This window comes from Aspergillus japonicus (assembly GCF_003184785.1).
Source record: "Aspergillus japonicus CBS 114.51 unplaced genomic scaffold BO86scaffold_7, whole genome shotgun sequence".
In the NCBI taxonomy this organism is placed as follows: domain Eukaryota; kingdom Fungi; phylum Ascomycota; class Eurotiomycetes; order Eurotiales; family Aspergillaceae; genus Aspergillus; species Aspergillus japonicus.
In genome coordinates, this window is record NW_020291644.1 from 859,095 (window position 1) to 877,928 (window position 18,834).

Genomic DNA, 18,834 nt, shown 5'->3' on the forward strand with positions numbered 1-18,834 from the left:
TTGTTGTTGTTGTTGTTGTTGTTGTTGTTGTTGTTGTTGTTGTTGTTGTTGTTGTTGTTGTTGTTGTTGTTGTTGTTGTTGTTGTTGTTGTTGTTATTGTTGTTATTGTTGTTATTGTTGTTATTGTTGCTGTTGTCCCTCCCTGTAATTAGAAGCCTGTTCTCTCTCGCTCTCTCCGCTCTCTCCGCTTTCGCTCTTCTTGTCCTTCTCTCACTCCCTCGTTCTCTCGCTCCCTCGCTTCCATCCCCTCTGAATTTCTCCTTCATCCCTTGACTGCTCCATTGACCACCTGTTCATTTCTGTGGTCAGTCACTCGACCACGTTGCGACCTGACAGGAATTCCCCATCTCTCAGCGAACCACTCCCTATCATCTCTGTCCACCATGTCCGACCAGCAGCAGAAGACGACGACTCCGGTCGTTCCTGAGTCACAGCCTGCTACCATCACTACTCCTGAGGCCCCTCAGCCTGCGTCTGCTGACTCTGCTACCGCTGCTGCTCCTACAACTACTACTACCACTACCACTAGTGACGCTATCGCGGAATCTCAGCCGGAGATGACGACCGAGGAGAAGACGGCCGCGGAACCTGCTCAAATACCCGCCGCCGCTACCGCTGCTGCTCCTTCTATTCCTGCCACCACCAAAGCTCTCGTTACCGAAACTGCTCCCGCTCTGGAGGGAAAGAATGAGGAGGAAGTAGCGAAGGAAGGACCTTCGAAGGATGGAGTCGAAGAGGAAGAACCCAAGGAGGAGGCCAAGGAGGAACCTAAGGAAGAACCTAAGGAGGAGGCCAAGGAGGAGCAGCCTGCCCAACCGGAATATCTGGTCAAAACCCCCGCTCTGGCCCAGTTCTTCGATCGCCTGCCTGCCATTCTCTCTGCGACCGGCCATGCTGAGATGTGGGGAGTGGCCTTGAAGGACTCCAACGATATCCCCACGGTCAACGTACTCATTAAATTCTTGCGAGCCAACGAGGGCAATGTCAAGCTGGCGGAGGAGCAGCTGACCAAGGCCCTGCAATGGCGTAAGGGGATGAACCCCGTCGCGCTGACTGAAGGTCAATACAATGCTGAGAAGTTTGGTGGTCTTGGCTATGTGACCAAATACACCGAGGCGAACGGCCAGGAGGTTGTTGTTACGTGGAATATCTATGGAAGTGTCAAGAATGTGGAAGCTACGTTTGGTGACTCAGATGAGTAGGTGACTCCCCGGGGAGAATATGCTGTCAATTTGAAGCTAATCTTGGGTTCAGGTTTATCCGGTGGCGTGTGGCACTTATGGAGCTGGCAGTCAAGGATATGAAGCTTGGCGAGGCTACGACCGTGATTGACTATGAGGGAGAGGATCCCTACCAGATGCTCCAGGTCCACGACTACTTGAACGTCAGCTTCCTCCGCTTGAACCCCAACATCCGCGCAGCCACCAAGAAGACTATTGAGGTGTTCGCCACCGCCTACCCCGAACTGCTGCGTGAGAAGTTCTTCGTCAACGTCCCTGCCATTATGGGCTGGATGTTCGCCGCGATGAAGGTTTTCCTCAGCAAGAACACTACGCGCAAGTTCCACCCCATCTCCAACGGCGCCAATCTGGCTCGGGAGTTCTCTGCTCTGAAGGATCAGTTTCCTCACTCCTACGGCGGCACTGGTCCCGCCTTGCAGGAAAGTGGCTATACCGTCAAGTTGGAACAGAGTGCTCCCGTTGCCGCCGCGGCTCCTGAGTCGAAGTCGGACGCAGAGGGCTCAAAGGAAATTACAACCCCGGCTGAAGAAGTGCCCGCGGAGGCGCCCAGACAGGAGTCCTCGACAGTGGAGGCTGTCAAGGCGGACCCTACGGTGACGGCTCAGGAGACGTCCGCTGTGGGGGTGGCCAAATGAATGTGATGGTGCGGCTTACTTACGTCTGGGGCTCCGGCATCCGCATGTGGTTGAAATGTTTGAGAACTTTATGGTTGGTTATGGGAAGGCTAGGGCAGGATTGATACCCGGAGGACTTGGTAAATTGATTTTGTGGTGTTGTTGTGGAAGGTTGCTTTTCTTGCATACTTGATACCTCAGAACCATTGGGCTTGCAAGCCTTGGATCGGAGATGTGGTCCTCCAGATCAGTAGTAATCTTTAATCAGGACTCAATGTCTCTTACCAAGCAAGGGATGTTGGGGACGTTGAGGACGTTGGGGATGATTCATAATAATACCTGAGCTATGTGATTGTCCTTTCTTTCTGTTATCTTGTCTACATGTGACATGTCAGATTTATTTACGAGTATGTAACTATGTCTTGATTAGGCAACCATCCCCCTGATGGACGGGTGACTAAGCGGGTAGCTCCGCGCTGTTCCAGAATGTGTGTTGATTTTACTTACCGCAACTACAACTACAATTACTACTACTACTACTACTACTACTACTACTACTACTACTACTACTAATTAATTTACCTCGAAGCGATTAGGTCAAGTTGCGAGACCCCGTAGGACGCAGGGACCTTCCAATTGCTTCTGGTCAAGGCCCCCCCGCCTGTCTAGTGTCTAGCTCATAGACTATTATTGTTGTGCCATTGACCTATCTCGCTTGGTATCGATCGCCCCCTTCCATAGCAGCAGCCATGTCGGGAACACATATCGCTCCGTGGAGAACCCCGGCCCAGGGCAATTTGACGCCCGATGGTCATGGAGATGCCAAAACGGACTACACTCGCTGGCGACTACGGGACGATCGCGGTCGCCAGACGTGGCACTATCTCGAATCGGATGAGGAGTGTGAGAAGTGGCCGCAGACGGTGGCAGATAAATACTTCCTGGGCTTACCCACGGTACATCTTCCCTGGCGCTCTGCGTTGACTTCAGTCATTTTCTCTAACCGGGCTGAGCTCTAGGGTCTTCCCGAACTTCCAACACCCAAGACTCCGCTTCAATGTGCGGAGAACGGCCTGGAGTTCTTCTCAAAACTACAGCTTGAGCCGGGCAACTGGGCCTGCGAGTACGGCGGGCCTATGTTCTTGCTGCCGGGCTTGATTATCACCTACTATGTCACGCACACTCCCATCCCCCCGGAATACGCGACCGAGATCAAGAGATATCTCTTTGCTCGGCAGCATCCGGAGGACGGTGGCTGGGGTCTTCACATCGAAGCTCATAGCTCAGTCTTTGGGACGTGTATGAACTACGTCGCGCTGCGGTTGGTTGGGGTCAGTGAAGACGACCCCCGCATGATCAAGGCCCGCGGACTGCTCCATAAATTTGGAGGCGCGCTCTATGGACCTCACTGGGCGAAGTTCTTCCTCAGTGTGCTGGGTGTGATGGAGTGGGACTGCGTGAATCCTGTTCCGCCGGAGATCTGGTATGTTGGCTTGCTGCTGTTATCGGTGTGAGATAGGGACGTTGACTTGGACTTTCAGGTTACTTCCGGACTGGGTGCCAATTGCCCCTTGGCGGTGGTGGATCCACATTCGACAGGTCTTCCTGCCCATGTCCTATCTGTGGTCCAAGAAGTTCGCCCATCCGTTGGACCCTCTCACCAAGCAGCTTAGGCAAGAACTGTACACGCAACCCTATGATTCGATCGATTTCGCCAGCCACCGCAACTCAATCCACGCAGCGGACAATTACTATCCGAAGACGTGGCTCCTGAACACGCTGAACTCGGTGCTTGTCAATTTCTGGAATCCCTATTTCCGCGTCTCCGCGGTGACCCGCCGCGCAGAAGAGTGGACTTGGGAACTGATCCGGATGGAAGATGAGAACACTGACTACGCTGGCTTGGGCCCGGTCAGCAATCCTATGAACATGATTGCGTGCTATGAACATGACGGCCCCGATAGCTACTCGGTACGCCGGCACCGTGAGCGTTTGAATGACTACATGTGGATGAAGGATGAGGGCATGTTGATGAACGGCACCAACGGAGTACAGGTCTGGGATACTACGTTCATCATCCAGGCTGTTGTTGTGGCAGGTTTTGCGGCGGACCCGAAGTGGCGGCCAATGTTGACCAAGGCCCTGGAATTTGTGGAAGACCACCAGATGCGCGAGAACGTCCCGGACCAGGAGAAGTGTTATCGCCAGCACCGGAAGGGTGCGTGGCCGTTCAGCACCAAGACGCAGGGCTACACGGTGAGTGACTGCACTGCTGAGGGACTGCGGGCTACGATCCAGCTACAAGAGATGCACGACTTCCCGAAGTTGATCTCGACGCAACGACTAAAAGATAGCGTCGACTGTTTGCTGCTTATGCAAAATCCATCCGGAGGATTCACTGAATACGAGACCACGCGCGGGTCAACCAAGCTGGAGTGGCTCAACGCGGCGGAGGTCTTCGGTGGCATCATGATAGGCTACGACTACCCGGAGTGTACGACGGCCTCCGTGACTGCACTCTCGCTCTTCAGCAAGTATTTCCCTGACTACCGCGCGGATGAGATTCGAGCCGCCAAGGAGCGGGCAGTCAAGTATATCAAGCGGGTGCAGCGGGATGATGGCAGTTGGTATGGATCGTGGGGGATTTGTTTCACCTACGCGGCCATGTTTGCATTGGAGAGTCTGGCGAGTATTGGCGAGACGTACGAGACCAGCGCCGATTCCCGCCGCGGCTGCGAGTTCCTGCTGTCGAAGCAGAAAGAAGACGGTGGCTGGGGTGAGTCGTATCTCAGCAGTGAAAAACACGTGTATGTGCAACATGAGACCTCACAGGTGGTACAGACGGCATGGGCCTGTCTGGCCCTGATGGAGGCGGGCTATCCTCACAAGGAACCATTGGAGCGGGCGATGAAGCTGCTGATGGCACGACAGCAAGCCAACGGCGAGTGGCTACAGGAGTCTATCGAAGGAGTTTTCAATCAATCTTGGTAAGGTGTTCCCTCCCGGAAATCTATTGGTTGCCTACTAATATGAACGGATCAGTATGATCTCCTATCCGAACTACAAGCTCTACTGGCCGATCCGGGCTTTGGGACTGTATGCAAGGAAATTCGGCAATGATTCCTTGTTGTGAGATAGAGATAGATCGGCTGTGTTCATCTATCTACATCTATCTGTACAGTACATTCAAGATCTGCATCATACTATGTAATCAGAATAATCAGTCGTAGCGTTTTCAAATGCTGGATTAACTGGATTCAACTACTGGTACTAGGGTAACTTACGGAGTACTTTGTACGGAATCTCTAAGTATGGATCACGTGGCTGTGTTTTGATTCTTTCCCCGCAAGTCGACTTCTCCAACTTTCTACTTCCTTCCCTTGCCTTGCTGTCCCCCGCTTCACTTCTCTTGTTTTCATACTCCTCGCCCTTGCTTGCGCTCGCTGCCTCTTACAAGAGATGCGTATCGAAACTCTCCAGTGTTTGTACTTTCAGTGGTTCTGCCTTTGCTAGCGCTGACACGATCCCAGAGCTCAACCGACTGCCCCACCAACGATCCAGACACCAAATCCTACCCGACCTCGTCATTTCACGGATCACCCCGAATTCTCTTTTCCACTCCGGAAGGAGCTGAAGACGATAAGCAAGACAAACACACACAACACACACACACACACACACACACACACAAAATGGATGCCGCATCCCAAGGTGACGCCGCCTGCACTGAATCCGACTACCCCCGCGCCCTCCTTCACTACACCACCGCCCTTCTCGCCTTCCCCCGCTCCCCGGCCTACTACATCAAACGCTCGACCGCCTTCTCGCGGCTGAAGCCCGCCGACTCGCTCGCGGCGCTACGGGATGCCGAGATCGCGGTGCTCTTGGCCCGGGAACGCGGCAAGCGGGAACTGATCCTCGCGGCGCAAATGCGGCGCGGGGTGGCGCTGTTCCAGCTGGGCCGGTTCGGGGATGCGGGGTTCGTGTTCGGACTGGTTGACGCGAAGGTGAACGGGACTGCCGACAAGGCGAAAGCTGCGGATGCGGACGGGAAGGGCGCGGGGGTCGAAGACAAGCTCATGAGTGCGATGACGGCGGCGAACAAGCCCGCGGGCTCGAAGAACGGGTTCGAGCAGGAATTGCCGATCTGGTTGCTCAAGGTTAAGGGACGCTTGGGGAAGTTGGCTAACGAGGGCTGTGTGGATGAGAAGATTGTGGGGGTGGCGGTTGGCGAGGTGCCGGAGGGGGTGCAGGTGCCTACTGAAGGGGAGTTGAGAGCGCAATTGGAAAGTTTGAAAGGTGGAAAAGCTGTGGGAAGCCAGGACGGCGTTGTCGCTGGTGGGAAGGAGAGTGCTGGCGCTACTGCTGCTGCTGCGAAGACGCCTGCGCCTGCATCTGCTCCTGCGGCGGCGGCCACTGCTGCGGAGAAGGTCCGCCATGAGTGGTACCAATCGCAAGACCAGGTGGTCGTGACGCTCTATATCAAGGGTGTTCCCAAGGATCAATTGGACGTGGATCTCAACAGTGACTCGGTATGTGCATTTCTTGCATAACTTGTGGGTAATAACGTTGATCGTCGCTCCTAACCCCACCACGAACAGGCCTCTTTGCAATTTCCCCTCCCCTCCGGTGCTCAGTACGATTTCACTCTCGACCCTCTCTTCGCTCCGATCGACCCCTCCACCTCCAAGGCGACTGTCATGTCCACCAAAATCGAACTCGTCCTCCGCAAACAGACCCCCGGCCAGAAATGGAGTGCCCTCGAATCCACCTCGTCGACGATTAAGCTTGCGGATCGCCAGGCTGCGACAGCTACTGCCACCGCCTCCTCAACGACCGCCGGCAACCCCCGCACAGCATCTGGCCCAGCATACCCGACTTCCTCCCGCCATGGCGCCAAAGACTGGGACAAGCTCGCCTCCACCCTCACCGCCAAGGCCCCCAAAGGATCCAAACCCGACGACAAGTCTGCGGGTGACGATGACGACGAAGGGAATGACTCTGATGGCGGCGACGCGGTCGATTCGTTCTTCAAGAAACTGTACGCCAATGCTGACCCGGATACCCGGCGCGCTATGATGAAGAGTTACATTGAAAGCCAAGGCACGTCGTTGAGTACGAATTGGGAGGAGGTCAGCCAGGGGCCGGTGAAGGTAAGCCCGCCGAGTGATTGAGTCAAGTATCTCTTATTCGAGGGATGCCGTCTCTCTTAAGGCTATGAACCTCCAGCCCATGAGCGGTTTAAAGTCTAGTCTATGAAGGGGCGCATCATTTTTGCCTGGATGGAAACTACTTCCCTTCGGCGGTAATCATGGAGTTTTGCGGGCGGTTTGCGTTTGAGAAATTGTCCTTTGGGGATTACCAGCGGGTGTTTCAAGGTGCATCTTGCTTTTCCTTGCGTGGATTAGGGAGTCGGAGGGAGGATGTACGTTAGCTGATGGCTGATGGATCTTGTCATGCTCGCTTTCCGGCTCCCATGTGAGAGACTGGCTGTGGGCAGGAAGGTGTTGTAACTGCTAATCCTCTTTAACATGAATCTAAAATTGATGAAGTGAGACAAGATACAATGTCTATTATCTCTGCTCTAAGCTCTTGGGTCCGGATAAGTATATAGATACAGTGTAGAATGAAAAATGATCGCTGGCTGGGGCGATAAGGCCAAACACGCGAACACCACATACCAGTTGACCAAGGATACGCCACACAAGGACCAATATGTCCACAAGATTTAAATCAAGGAAAACTTTTTCTTTCCAAACCACCAACTCCGTAGCCAAAAGTAGGACTCCCCACCCAAAACAATCAGATATTTTCATCAGCATCATTATAATCAGCATCATCGGCATTTTCGCTGTTATCATCTTCGCCGTCATCCGCGAGCGGTCTCATCTTCGTCCGCACTGACATCCGTTGAGACCTCCTCGCCGGTGTTGTCTTGGTATAAGAAGAATTGGACGAAGATGCACATATCCAGCAGCAAGGTACCGAAGCTCCCAATCAACCAGGACAGGTTGACGAGGATGTATTGCCCGTACTTGGTGGAGAGCTCGGTCGGGGAGCACCGTCTCTGATCATGGGCGGCGTGGAGCGGAGGAGAGCTCGCGCCCGAGCTCGAGCGCGAGCGGGCGTCGGCGCAGACGGGCGAGTACGCCAGGATGGACAGCACGTAGGTCAGGTTGCCGATGCATGCAAAGAGGAAGAACAGAAGGGAGACGCCGTCCGTCGATTTGCGGCGGTAGTTGAGCAGGATCTGCGGAAGGCGCGAGCCGAGGTACAATGCGGCGCACAGGTAGCCGAAGACCTGGCCTAAGGGGTCCATTTCGAGCGACGCATCCGAGGCGGGAGAGGTGTCGTGGTGACGGTTGTTGTTGTTGTCGTCGTCGGAGGGCTGGGCGGTGCGTTGGCTGATGTACCAGCCTAGCACGCCGGCGGCGCAGACGAGGGTGATGGCCGAGGCGTGGAAGAGGGTCGTTTGCAGGGTGCTTAGCGTGCGTGGGGGGCGCGGTTCCTTGACGGGTTCGATGAAGGGCGTGACCGGAGACAGGTGCGTGCCGTCGATGGAGGGGTGGAGGAACGAGGCGGATGAGTGCCGACGACTACTCGTGAGCGGGGCTGGTCGTTGGTGGTCTTGCGGGTGATGGGGGGTGATGGTCACGGAGGATGCCGAGCTGGTGGTGTTGCTGGCCTGGTAGGACGGGCCGCCGCCGCGCTGTTTGGTGGAGCCAAGGAGCGCGGTCTGCTCCGTCGGCTTGCGCGCCATGACCGGGGACGGCACCTCTGTATCCTCCTCGTAGGCTTCTTCCTCGTCGTGGAGGGAGGAAGCGGCCGAGGCCCGCTGCCGCGGGGATGGCTCCTCGTCGCGGAGGGTGAACCCCCGGTAGTAGAAGCATTGGGCAAGCAGGACGACGTCGGCAAGGGTGTAGTAGACGGCAAGAATGATCATGGTCGGCAGGACCCCCTGTAGCACGGCGCCGAGGATGTTGAACACATCACCGGCCAGCCAGACAATCAGGAAGAGCAGTGAAAGGCCATCGGCGGATCCACGGCGGAAATTCTCAATGATTTGAGGCGAAAAAACAACCACCCAGCAGGCAATTGAGATCGATCTGGTCTTACGTCAGTATAGAGAAAAAGAGAGACACGGAATTAATCCACCGCGTTCGATGGGAGGGGGGAGAGCATGGTAGAGCTTGGTGAGTAGTGGCCACCTACCCACATATTCCACTGAGGGCTTCTAGATTGATGTTGCCGGTCTGTGCGGGAAACATGGCCGGTTTTTTGTTGTTGTTCGCGTTGTGGTGTATTGCTGTAGATCTGACTAGAGCGTGGTAGAGACCTGCTCCCAACTGGCGCGGATTTATGTCTGCTTGTGTTGTGGAAATTGGAGAGAATGTCAGCAGGAATGCAATGACAATAATAAATACCCTGAAATGACGTCCGCAGACTCTGCCGAGGAGGAAGAAGTGGAAGTGATGATCACGTGAGACAATCCGGGGTAAATCAGGGATCTACTGCTAGACGTGTAACTAATACTTGTGCCGTATGAGTACTGTATGTAACTAGGAAGTCGTAGTGCATATACTGCAAAATTCGATTGATCTAGACCCCTACAGTAACTAAAATACCACACCTCGGACACTGTACAGTACTCATACAGTAATCAACGACTTACTGAGTAACAAAGTCAACCAAATTTAACTACGGAATACTGACAGCATTGACCATTGAGACATTGACGGGATCCATGATTTATCATTAACTATTACTAAGTGCTGTCCTTACATTCGTTCATTAACTCAAGTTAATTATTCCTACTGCCCACTCCGCCTCGCCTCATCCCCCCCCCCATTTTCCAGATTCTCCAATATGAGGCTTCTCAATGACTGCACCTTCGATTCGGATCCCCTTTACCGGGCCCTTACCTCCTCCTATCATTGTTCCTTCATCAGCTCGTACAGTTGCGGGTGCCATTGATGCCCTCCGATCATTTCTCACAGCTTCGCCCTCCCCCTACCTGCGTGGCGTGGATGTCGGCAGACATGCCCAGACTGTGCTTCTGACGGGCGCAGGCATCTCGGTCGCATCGGGCTTGTCCGACTATCGAGGGGAGAATGGCACGTATAGAACAAATAAAGCATATAGACCGGTCTACTATCACGAATTCGTCACCCGCCACGAGTCCCGCAAACGATACTGGGCTCGCAGCTTCATCGGGTGGCCGGGCCTTTTGAAGTCCAAGCCCAATTCAACGCATCTGTCCATCCGGGACATCGGTGCCAAGGGCTATATCAGTTCAGTGATTACCCAGAACGTGGACTCCTTCCATTCCATCGCCCATCCCGAGCTGCCTATCCTGGAGCTGCATGGCTACTTAAGATCGGTGGTCTGCGTCAACTGCCGAAACCAGGTGCCTCGAGATGATTTCCAGAGATCGCTCGAAAGACTCAACCCGGCTTGGGCCGAGTTTCTGGCAAAGATGACTGATCTTGGCGCCTTGGATACCAACAACCGGGAGGAGCAGCGGCGGAGGGGGTTGAAAATCAACCCCGATGGGGACGTCGATCTGCCGGAAGCGCCATACTCGACGTTCCGATACCCTTCCTGTCCGACCTGCTTGGAGAAGCCGCCGCGTTTGCAAGATGGTGCATTAGCACGGGTGGAAGTTGAAGCGGACGGGGCCTGGCTTCCCTCCTCCACTGCCGGGATTCTGAAACCCGGCGTCATCATGTTTGGCGAGAACATCGATCCTGCCGTGAAGGAAGCGGCACAGGAAGCGATTGACGACGCTGGAAGACTGCTGGTTTTGGGAAGCAGTCTCGCAACGTATTCAGCCTGGCGCTTAGTGGAACGGGCTTATAAACGAGGCATGCCTATCGGGATCATTAATATTGGAGGCGTCAGGAATGAAGCGGTTCTCTTTGGAGGAGATCACGAAGTCGTCTCGCGATTCATTCGTTTTAGTCTCCCTTCGGAGTCGGTTCTAGCACCGGTGGCTACTCAACTCCCTGTTCTAGTTCATTAGGTTCCACCAGAAGTCGTGTGCAAAGGACGATAGAAAAATAGAGAGAGAGAGAGAGAGAGAGAGAGAGAGATTGATCGTGAGCATTGATGATCGTCAGCATGTACAATACAGGACTTCATATTGGAAAGAAGAATAGAGAATTAATTAAATTTAGAAAATAGGTACTATGATTATAGCTAGTCACCTACGCACGAAGCACAGCACCTGCCGGTGACTGGCTGGAGCGGAGAACAAGCCGGGCGGCAAAGTCAAGCCCGAAGGTAACCTGGAACGCACTGGGCGAAAGTCTGCCTCCGCCTGTCCATCTCCGACCCAGGCGCGGGGCTCAGTTGGTTGACTTAACCGTTGCCCGCCGCCCTTCTAGCATCAATCATTTCCATGGACAGTCGCAACAGTTCACGATCTGCTTCCCACCCCTCCTTGCAGCGTACCGCCTATCTGGACCTCATCTCAACCCTCGTTTCACCCAAGTCATTTCTCACTCACTCGCAGCGGCCTAAACCGCCACCGCCATCATATCACCCCCAACCATCGGTCGCACAGGAAACTTTCACCACCGCGTCGCCAGCGATGGACAAGCAACAGCCTAGCTCTTTCCAGCAGCTGGAGAAGGTAAGAGCCTTGACCTTCGACGCCCCATACACTCTCGATATCCTTACTAACTCTGGTCTGGTCGATTCCAGCTTGGAGAGGGTACCTATGCTACCGTATGTGATTCCCCCCTTTCCTGCCTTCGCTGCTGCGCGCGGTGACAACTCACACTACAAGTCGCTGTAAATACTTATCCGACGGTTACCTTAGGTTTTCAAAGGACGGAATCGCCAAACCGGGGAGTTGGTTGCACTAAAGGAGATCCATCTAGACTCCGAAGAAGGAACGCCATCGACCGCGATTCGCGAAATCTCTCTGATGAAAGAACTCAAACATGAAAGTATTGTTTCACTCTACGATGTGATCCACACAGAGAACAAGCTGATGCTTGTCTTCGAATACATGGATAAGGATCTCAAGAAGTACATGGATACCCGGGGCGATCGGGGTCAATTGGACCAGGCAACCATCAAGTCGTTCATGCATCAGCTCTTGAAGGGCATTGCTTTCTGCCATGAGAACCGGGTTCTGCATCGTGATTTAAAACCTCAGAACCTTCTTATCAATAAGAAAGGACAGTTGAAACTCGGGGACTTTGGCCTGGCCCGTGCTTTTGGCATTCCCGTCAACACTTTCTCCAACGAGGTTGTGACGCTGTGGTATCGTGCCCCAGACGTCTTGCTAGGCAGCAGAACCTACAACACAAGCATCGATATCTGGTCGGCTGGCTGTATCATGGCAGAACTCTACACTGGTCGGCCCCTGTTCCCTGGCACTACCAATGAAGATCAACTCCAAAAGATTTTCCGTCTTATGGGCACACCTTCGGAGCGCTCATGGCCCGGCATCTCTCAACTGCCGGAATACAAGTCGAATTTCCACGTGTATGCAACCCAAGATCTTGGCCTGATTCTCCCCCAGATCGATCCTCTGGGGCTGGATCTGTTGAATCGGATGCTTCAGCTCCGTCCCGAGATGCGCATCAGTGCCCACGACGCCCTGCAGCATCCTTGGTTCCACGATCTTCCTCAGTTGCAGGCGCAGCTGCAGCAGCAGCAGCAACAGCAACAGCAACAGATGTCCGGGGCATATGGCGGGATGGTTCCTCCCCAGCAAGCGTATTAGCCATCAGCAGTCGAGAATTATCACTGTCTACTATCGCATCCCGTGCTCTGATTTGTGCTTTGCGATTATATCTTACCTTTGCACCTTATTGACTTTTTTACGAGATGAAGGACATGATGAAGCACTTGGATTGGTTCTAGAACGGAGAGCGTGGCGTTATACTTGAAGAAGGGCTCGATGTGGTGTTCTCTTGTTTCTCCTTAGTTCTCGCAGATTCCCGTCTTTCTTTCAGCTTATATTAGCGTATGCGAGATGATTATCGTCAGCAGGTAACTACAATCTATACTCTGATTATCACTTCGTGCCTGATCCACCCGCTACCACTCATACAGGTACTCGTGGTTTTCTCAAATAATAATATGCCAGGCACCCGAATAAGCATATCTCGTCAGCCCTGTCGCATGCGATGCAGGGCATCAGTTCCCTGCGTTTTCACAGTAAGGGCTAAGGAGGCATGCATGCTCTGATCACTGAAAATATGACCCAGTAAGCAATTTTCCCTCCGTGTTTTATACTTTGTTTTTGGGATTGACAGCCATGCTTTTTGAGCCGACGATCAAGAATCAAGTGGGGTGAGACCTGTAGTTGTGACAGCACATATTCGGAATGCACTCGTATGAATTCTAAATTGTTTTTCTTCCTTGCTTCCACTCCAAATTGACTAGTGTTCACTCCTAACCCGAGAATTGATGATCGACAGTGCATCGTCAGATAGGGCTCCGCCGCCAATCCAACTTGTTATACTAACTGCTTCTTTATGCAGGTGCTAAGAGCGTCATGATCCTCTGAGTTCCTGCTGACCTGGTGTTATTGCCTATAGCCCTATACCAATCATTTAATTTCCCTGTCCTCCCGCCCCCTTTCTTTTTTTTTTTTTTTTCTCTAAAAACAAGGTTTATTCGCCCTTGTACATCAACATATACCATCACACCCTCCTGCTGTAAGGCTCGTTGCATGAATCTGTCGATGGACAGGCCACATGAGGATAGAGAGACAGTTTGAGGAATTTATGAGGGTAAGATCGTCCTATCCATGTCCCCGGGACAATAGTTGGGGACATGAAGACCAATCTCATCACGTCCAATCCTTCGAACAGGGGCTCTGCCTCCCATCAATCAATCGATAACAATGAGAATAACGTACGAAGTGGTCCCCTTTGGATTCTTGAGTCCTGAAAGGCTCACAACGGCGTATGACCATTTACCACTGTGTTTCTTTTCAGACTCTCTCGCAATGTTGGTTTACATTGAGAAGTGATTGGCTCCTTTACTTCTGGAGGTTGAACCCCGACTCTACCGGTAATGCCGAGACTATAGGGGCTTGGATCCTGTCCTTGAAAGGATATCAGAGCCCCGACCATTATCGGCTTGTTGGAGAAACCTTGGGGTTATCTGATATATCTGACCGGGGCCTCTGCAGATTTTAGGATGAGAGAGAAGATTCGTTGTGTGGCTATTTGCATTAACTTTGCCCCGTCGTGAGACAATGTCGCTATCGCGATCCCAACTACAAGCCATCTCGGTAACAGAGCGTGTCTGTTCGGCTGTGTCTCTTCTGGGAACTTTCGTCATTGTCATTTCTTTCCTTTCCTCTTCTTCTTTCCGCAAGCCCATCAATCGCCTAGTTTTCTATGCATCATGGGGCAACATGATGGCCAATGTCGCGACACTGATGTCTCAGTCAGGAGTCCGCTTGGGAACTGCAAGCAGCCTCTGCCAGTTCCAGGGCTTTCTTATCCAATGGTCTGTTTCCTCTATGTCTTCAATGTCGTATGGCAGCCATCACTGACTTAGACCAATAGGTTTATGCCCGCTGATGCCCTGTGGACATTTGCCATGGCCTGCAATGTCTGGCTCACCTTCTTCCACAAATACGACTCTGAACAGTTGCGACGACTGGAGGTGAAGTACCTACTGGCTTGTTACGGGCTACCTTTTGTTCCTGCCTTTGTATATTTCTTCATCGAGACAAAGACACGGGGCAAGATATACGGCGCAGCTACAGTAAGTGTAACCACGGTATCTGGACAGTCCCACCAGGCTCCTTCATACTGAGACAATTTTGCAGCTTTGGTGCTGGGTCTCGACCCCTTGGGACTTTCTACGCATTGGCCTGTTCTATGGACCAGTGTGGTTAATTATGTGCTTGACCATTTTTATCTACGTGCGCACAGGCAGCGTGATCTATCAGAAGCGGCAGCAACTGAACCGTGCTGGAAACACAGAATCTTCCAGCACCGCAGCTAGCTTGAAAGACATCCAACTTTCCAAAGTGACCGAGTTTTCTATAACCCGGGAGATTGTGCATACTGTGCAAGTGCCACTAGAGGGGGATGAAGATCCGATATCGACCAAGAGCCTGCACACATTCTACTGCCCATATTCAGTTACTATCCAAGCCGGTAGCGATCTCCAGGACAGCGAGAAAATTGCAGAGCAATCTCTCGGACATGACGAGGTCAGCACCGGCATCCAACGCCGAGCGACCGTGATGGAAACGAATTCGGCGGCATGGGCTTACAGCAAATATGCAGTCCTCTTCTTCATTGCCCTGTTGATCACATGGGTGAGTATTCGCTGACTCTATCGAACTGAACTGCGACTGACGGGATTGCACAGGTGCCGTCAACCGCCAATCGAGTCTATTCACTGGTGCTCCCGCACAAGCCCAACTTCGAGTTGAATTACATCTCGGGTCTGGTGTTACCACTACAAGGGTTTTGGAATAGTATAATATATGTGTCGATCTCATGGCCAGCATTTGAAGAACTCTTGCTCCCGACTAGGAAGGCTTGCGCTCAAGCTGAAGACCAGGCAGGGTCAATTGAGTCCGAGAGCCAGCGCCGACAGTGAGATTGCACTGAGAACCGCAAAGCTATCTTGGCTCACCGAGGACAACCCTACCACCGATGAGGCCTTCAAGCAGCATTGGTTGACAATTAAAACTTTACTTTCGTGCTTGTATAATACATCATTTTGATTTCTCTTCTATGTATTCCAATTTCTGGGTCTACAGCGCTGTCTTGTCTAGTCAGATTTACTATGGCTATCTCACTGCGTACAACCTTACAGTCACACTTTTCAAACAATTGTCAAGCCCTCTGTGATCAGCATTATCATCATCGTTGTATGTATGGAGTATGTGGAATCTCTAATGTAGAAATCACGTGATGGGCGCGTCTTCCGGCGCGTCTCGCCCGTGCATCCATCGCAATTCCGCCAACCCATCTCCACCTCAGAGCATCTTCAACCACGATCGATAGAAGAAACCCTGCCTGACAACTCAATCGCAGGCAGAAAAACAAGATCACACAAATTCAAAAAGAAAGAAGGAATACAACAAAAGAGAAGAGAAAAAGAAAAAGAAAAGATCCCGACATACAGTCTCCTCCAATACCTGGTTGAACGCATTCCACCGCAAAAATGGCCGAAGATACCAATGCCGCGAACAGCACCACCGCCCGAGCCGCTGCTTCCCCCTCTCCTCCCCCTCCTGCCCCTGTCGCATTAACTCCCGGCCCACGCGTCGCCAAACTGCAAGAGATCTTCGACAAAGCACTCGCGCGGACCTTGCGCGCCAACTCATATGCGAACTTCTCGAGCTGTTTCCCCACCCCCGCCAAGCATGTGCCCGCCAGCTTGGAGTCCGTTTGGCGGCAGTTGAATGCGAAGTTGGAGGAGAGTGCCAAAGCGGAATTTGAGGACATCTTGACGGAGCGGGATGCTGTCCGGCAGTTGAATGAGCTGGATCGGTTGGTCGGGGAGGCGAAGTATAGGAAGGATCATGGAGTTGGGCAGGAGAGTGTTGCGTAAGTTCTTATTTTCTGCCTTCGCCCTTTTTGTTATTCCTGGTGGTTTCTTTCGGGGATGTTCGGTGCGTAACGGCGATTGGTGGACTGACCGAGGGGCCTCTACAAATAGTCCGCATACCTTGCCTCCTGATGAACTGTTTCGATCCCATCTCCTACCATATATGCGCGAAACGCAGTCGTCTCTGAACCACAAGGTCGAATCGGTGCAAAATGAGAACGCGGAGCTGGCGCAACGGGTGCAAGCGCAAAGGAGGGAGATTCAGGACCTGCTCGTAGGCTTGGAGTCTGTTGTTGCGGACTTGGAGGTCGCTGCTGCCGCTGCGACGCAGTTCGGCAGCGATAACAATCTACGCCAGGAGGCTGCAGAGATGGATGAGGAAATCAGGGCTCGGTCTGAGATATGATTGAACTCTTCGTACCCACACGATATCATATTACGGGCAACCTCTGGAATTCGAAAAACGGCGGGCTGTATAATCCGCCTCGTGCTATAGCGCGATGTCTATGACAGAAGCACCTCCATATCACCAGGGCTCATCCATCCATCATCGACGACGTCTTCGGCTACCATCATCAGTTCCTTTGGCGCCGCTCTCCTGAGCTCCTCCAGCTTCTGCTTCTGTCCTTCCAGAGCCGCTGCAATGGCTTCTTTACACGATCCGTCCCGCAACTCCTCTGAGGCTCCGTCTCTCCTGGCTAGTGCTGCGGCTCCTCGGTAGTAAGTCTGCGCGTTGCGCAGCAGTGTGGCTCCATATTGCTGAGCCATGGCATAGTTCCAGGGCGGCACGCCAAGTCTCCATCTAGCTATCTCCACGTCGCCCCTGGCTAGGTGGATCTTGGGCAAGTCATCTGCATCGGGGTGCTTGGATGCTTTGGTGAGAGCGTCCAGTGCCGCAGAAAGTGCCTGCCACCGCAATGACAACGCTCTCGTGAATGCTTCAGGCTCGTAAGGAGGAAGATCGATGAGGGCAGTGTTGAACGACGTCAGCGCATCTGCTTTGCTGCAGAGACCACCCGGATCGGAAGAGACATCTAAACCCGCGCCAAAAGCTTGTGAGACCTCGCTGGAATACGTTTCAGCCTCGATTTGGCCGCTTCTATAGAGCAGTTCGCTTAGCCCGCAGGTGAATTTGGCTCGGGCCAAAGCTGCCTCATAGTGTCTGCTCGATCCCTCCACATAGGCGGAGATGCGCTTCTGCAGTAGGTCGGATGAATACTCCTCCACCCATCCCAGGCCGACCCCAGGGTTGAATGTAAGCAGGTTGCAGAGAGTTGTCAATGTATCAAGTTGTGCTACTGCCGTGTCCACCAATGTATCATTGGTCACTGGTTCTATAATTGCAGCCCATTGTTCTTGCTCGTCCGTTTGTTTCGACTCCGATGATTGCTCGGGGATCCTCTGTGTGTTCTGCGTCTCCACCTCTAGGTGTCCGGCGTCCGCAGATTCCATTTGTTTGATTTGTTCCTGCATTTCCGTAAACTTCAGCTCCTGTAGAAGCAGGCAACGCTGGAAGAGCTCGATCGCTTCCTGCAGAAGCTTCACAGCCTGCGAAAGGCGCTCGTCGGATGGGTGCTTCGAATCGGTCAATATCTCAGCGATGCTCGTCAGTACCTGGCCTGTGTTGAAGAGTGCGTCAGAATTATCTTGCTCTAGAGCAAGCGCCGCTCTATGTGACTCCAGTGCCTCTTGCAGGACATCACCCAACGGGGCCGACAGCTGGGCTTTCAATTTCGGATGCTGTGTGATTTCATATTGCACTCGAGCTCTACTGTATGTCAGACAGGCATTCAAAATCAAAAAACAATCACAACACTCGATGAATCAACAAGACAGGTTGAGGGTGGTTTGCGACTCACTTGTTATAGGCCAAGTCAAATGCACTGGGGTGCTTGATCAAGCCTTCATCGTAGGTATTAATGGCACGCATGAAGAAGCGCAGCGACTTGGCAGCGTCTCCAGCCCGCCATTTTTCTCCGGCTTCTTCTTGTTCGACACCGACTAATGGGGCTCAGTTAGCCTCGTACCTTAGCACCCAACCCACGCAACGGCGGGCGTCTATAGGAATAGGTAGTCTTGTGACATACGGGCAAGGTATTCATCAGAGGTTTCGGGAGTCTGAGATGAACCTTTAGTATTGCAAGAAAACAAACAGCCGGGTTTGGATCCATACTCGTTGTGCCGCCTTCTTTTTGGTTTTCGCTTCCTTGAGGAAGGCCTTTGGCTTCGGCATTCTTTTTTTTTTTTTTTTTTGTTGCTTTTCTTTTCTTGATTTTCTTCTGGTTGGCTGTTTGTGACAATATTGTCAGACACTTCCCAGGTTGAGTCTACTATTGTAAAGTTTTGCCAATGAGACTCAGTGTAATGTACAATATAATACAAGACGCGACGCAATGATATAAGCTAAAGCCGACTACTAGATGGGAAGTCTC

The 18,834-nt window shown here is 52.7% G+C and overlaps 8 protein-coding genes across 8 annotated transcripts; 6 read left to right on the forward strand and 2 right to left on the reverse strand.

Annotated features, from left to right (window-relative positions):
* Nucleotides 1-383: 383 nt before the first annotated feature.
* On the forward strand, nt 384-1,876 carry sfh5 (CRAL/TRIO domain protein; the record flags this gene model as incomplete). The annotated part of the gene is made up of 2 exons (XM_025667658.1): nt 384-1,198; nt 1,255-1,876. The coding sequence occupies 2 exons, from the start codon at nt 384-386 to the stop codon at nt 1,874-1,876; spliced, it is 1,437 nt and encodes a 478-aa protein (XP_025531045.1).
* A 515-nt stretch (nt 1,877-2,391) lies between these two features.
* Nucleotides 2,392-5,079, forward strand: BO86DRAFT_356047 (terpene cyclase/mutase family protein). Its single transcript, XM_025669649.1, has 4 exons — nt 2,392-2,811; nt 2,875-3,338; nt 3,397-4,842; nt 4,898-5,079. Exons 1-4 carry the CDS (start codon nt 2,605-2,607, stop codon nt 4,986-4,988), a joined length of 2,208 nt encoding a protein of 735 aa, XP_025531046.1. The 5' UTR covers nt 2,392-2,604; the 3' UTR covers nt 4,989-5,079.
* A 166-nt stretch (nt 5,080-5,245) lies between these two features.
* BO86DRAFT_407526 (co-chaperone SGT1) lies at nt 5,246-7,411 on the forward strand. Its single transcript, XM_025674275.1, has 3 exons — nt 5,246-5,336; nt 5,386-6,387; nt 6,457-7,411. The coding sequence occupies exons 2-3, from the start codon at nt 5,548-5,550 to the stop codon at nt 7,027-7,029; spliced, it is 1,413 nt and encodes a 470-aa protein (XP_025531047.1). The 5' UTR covers nt 5,246-5,336; nt 5,386-5,547; the 3' UTR covers nt 7,030-7,411.
* A 28-nt stretch (nt 7,412-7,439) lies between these two features.
* Nucleotides 7,440-9,252, reverse strand: BO86DRAFT_332620 (PQ-loop repeat-containing protein). Its single transcript, XM_025668786.1, has 2 exons — nt 9,068-9,252; nt 7,440-8,961 (listed from the first exon to the last, which is right to left on the reverse strand). Exons 1-2 carry the CDS (start codon nt 9,121-9,123, stop codon nt 7,725-7,727), a joined length of 1,293 nt encoding a protein of 430 aa, XP_025531048.1. The 5' UTR covers nt 9,124-9,252; the 3' UTR covers nt 7,440-7,724.
* A 403-nt stretch (nt 9,253-9,655) lies between these two features.
* On the forward strand, nt 9,656-11,015 carry BO86DRAFT_386675 (putative SIR2 family histone deacetylase). The gene has a single exon (XM_025671401.1). The coding sequence runs from the start codon at nt 9,735-9,737 to the stop codon at nt 10,875-10,877; it is 1,143 nt and encodes a 380-aa protein (XP_025531049.1). The 5' UTR covers nt 9,656-9,734; the 3' UTR covers nt 10,878-11,015.
* A 173-nt stretch (nt 11,016-11,188) lies between these two features.
* On the forward strand, nt 11,189-12,891 carry BO86DRAFT_386676 (cyclin-dependent serine/threonine-protein kinase phoA). Its single transcript, XM_025671402.1, has 3 exons — nt 11,189-11,489; nt 11,561-11,584; nt 11,679-12,891. Exons 1-3 carry the CDS (start codon nt 11,256-11,258, stop codon nt 12,591-12,593), a joined length of 1,173 nt encoding a protein of 390 aa, XP_025531050.1. The 5' UTR covers nt 11,189-11,255; the 3' UTR covers nt 12,594-12,891.
* A 1,144-nt stretch (nt 12,892-14,035) lies between these two features.
* Nucleotides 14,036-17,124, forward strand: BO86DRAFT_446125 (Nnf1-domain-containing protein). The gene is made up of 6 exons (XM_025676496.1): nt 14,036-14,335; nt 14,395-14,596; nt 14,661-15,158; nt 15,212-15,287; nt 16,026-16,401; nt 16,514-17,124. The coding sequence occupies exons 1-6, from the start codon at nt 14,079-14,081 to the stop codon at nt 16,806-16,808; spliced, it is 1,704 nt and encodes a 567-aa protein (XP_025531051.1). The 5' UTR covers nt 14,036-14,078; the 3' UTR covers nt 16,809-17,124.
* Nucleotides 16,759-18,681, reverse strand: BO86DRAFT_386679 (uncharacterized protein). Its single transcript, XM_025671403.1, has 4 exons — nt 18,576-18,681; nt 18,490-18,520; nt 18,262-18,403; nt 16,759-18,170 (listed from the first exon to the last, which is right to left on the reverse strand). The coding sequence occupies exons 1-4, from the start codon at nt 18,633-18,635 to the stop codon at nt 16,907-16,909; spliced, it is 1,497 nt and encodes a 498-aa protein (XP_025531052.1). The 5' UTR covers nt 18,636-18,681; the 3' UTR covers nt 16,759-16,906.
* Between the last annotated feature and the right edge of the window lie 153 nt (nt 18,682-18,834).

Bases quoted from the DNA above. Each gene is read 5' to 3' on its own strand.
- BO86DRAFT_356047 (XM_025669649.1), top strand. From the start codon at position 2,605: ATGTCGGGAACACATATCGCTCCGTGGAGAACCCCGGCCCAGGGCAAT. The intron at 2,812-2,874 runs GTACATCTTCCC...GCTGAGCTCTAG, and splicing joins ACTTCCTGGGCTTACCCACG to GGTCTTCCCGAACTTCCAAC. The intron at 4,843-4,897 runs GTAAGGTGTTCC...TGAACGGATCAG, and splicing joins GGAGTTTTCAATCAATCTTG to TATGATCTCCTATCCGAACT.
- BO86DRAFT_407526 (XM_025674275.1), top strand. From the start codon at position 5,548: ATGGATGCCGCATCCCAAGGTGACGCCGCCTGCACTGAATCCGACTAC. The intron at 6,388-6,456 runs GTATGTGCATTT...CACCACGAACAG, and splicing joins TGGATCTCAACAGTGACTCG to GCCTCTTTGCAATTTCCCCT.
- BO86DRAFT_332620 (XM_025668786.1), bottom strand. From the start codon at position 9,123: ATGTTTCCCGCACAGACCGGCAACATCAATCTAGAAGCCCTCAGTGGA. The intron at 8,962-9,067 runs GTAGGTGGCCAC...ACGTAAGACCAG, and splicing joins GCCCTCAGTGGAATATGTGG to ATCGATCTCAATTGCCTGCT.
- BO86DRAFT_386675 (XM_025671401.1), top strand. From the start codon at position 9,735: ATGACTGCACCTTCGATTCGGATCCCCTTTACCGGGCCCTTACCTCCT.
- BO86DRAFT_386676 (XM_025671402.1), top strand. From the start codon at position 11,256: ATGGACAGTCGCAACAGTTCACGATCTGCTTCCCACCCCTCCTTGCAG. The intron at 11,490-11,560 runs GTAAGAGCCTTG...GGTCGATTCCAG, and splicing joins CTTTCCAGCAGCTGGAGAAG to CTTGGAGAGGGTACCTATGC. The intron at 11,585-11,678 runs GTATGTGATTCC...CGGTTACCTTAG, and splicing joins GAGAGGGTACCTATGCTACC to GTTTTCAAAGGACGGAATCG.
- BO86DRAFT_446125 (XM_025676496.1), top strand. From the start codon at position 14,079: ATGTCGCTATCGCGATCCCAACTACAAGCCATCTCGGTAACAGAGCGT. The intron at 14,336-14,394 runs GTCTGTTTCCTC...TTAGACCAATAG, and splicing joins CAGGGCTTTCTTATCCAATG to GTTTATGCCCGCTGATGCCC. The intron at 15,288-16,025 runs GTCTGGTGTTAC...AAATGGCCGAAG, and splicing joins CGAGTTGAATTACATCTCGG to ATACCAATGCCGCGAACAGC.
- BO86DRAFT_386679 (XM_025671403.1), bottom strand. From the start codon at position 18,635: ATGCCGAAGCCAAAGGCCTTCCTCAAGGAAGCGAAAACCAAAAAGAAG. The intron at 18,521-18,575 runs GTATGGATCCAA...GGTTCATCTCAG, and splicing joins AAAAGAAGGCGGCACAACGA to ACTCCCGAAACCTCTGATGA. The intron at 18,171-18,261 runs GTGAGTCGCAAA...GACATACAGTAG, and splicing joins TTTGACTTGGCCTATAACAA to AGCTCGAGTGCAATATGAAA.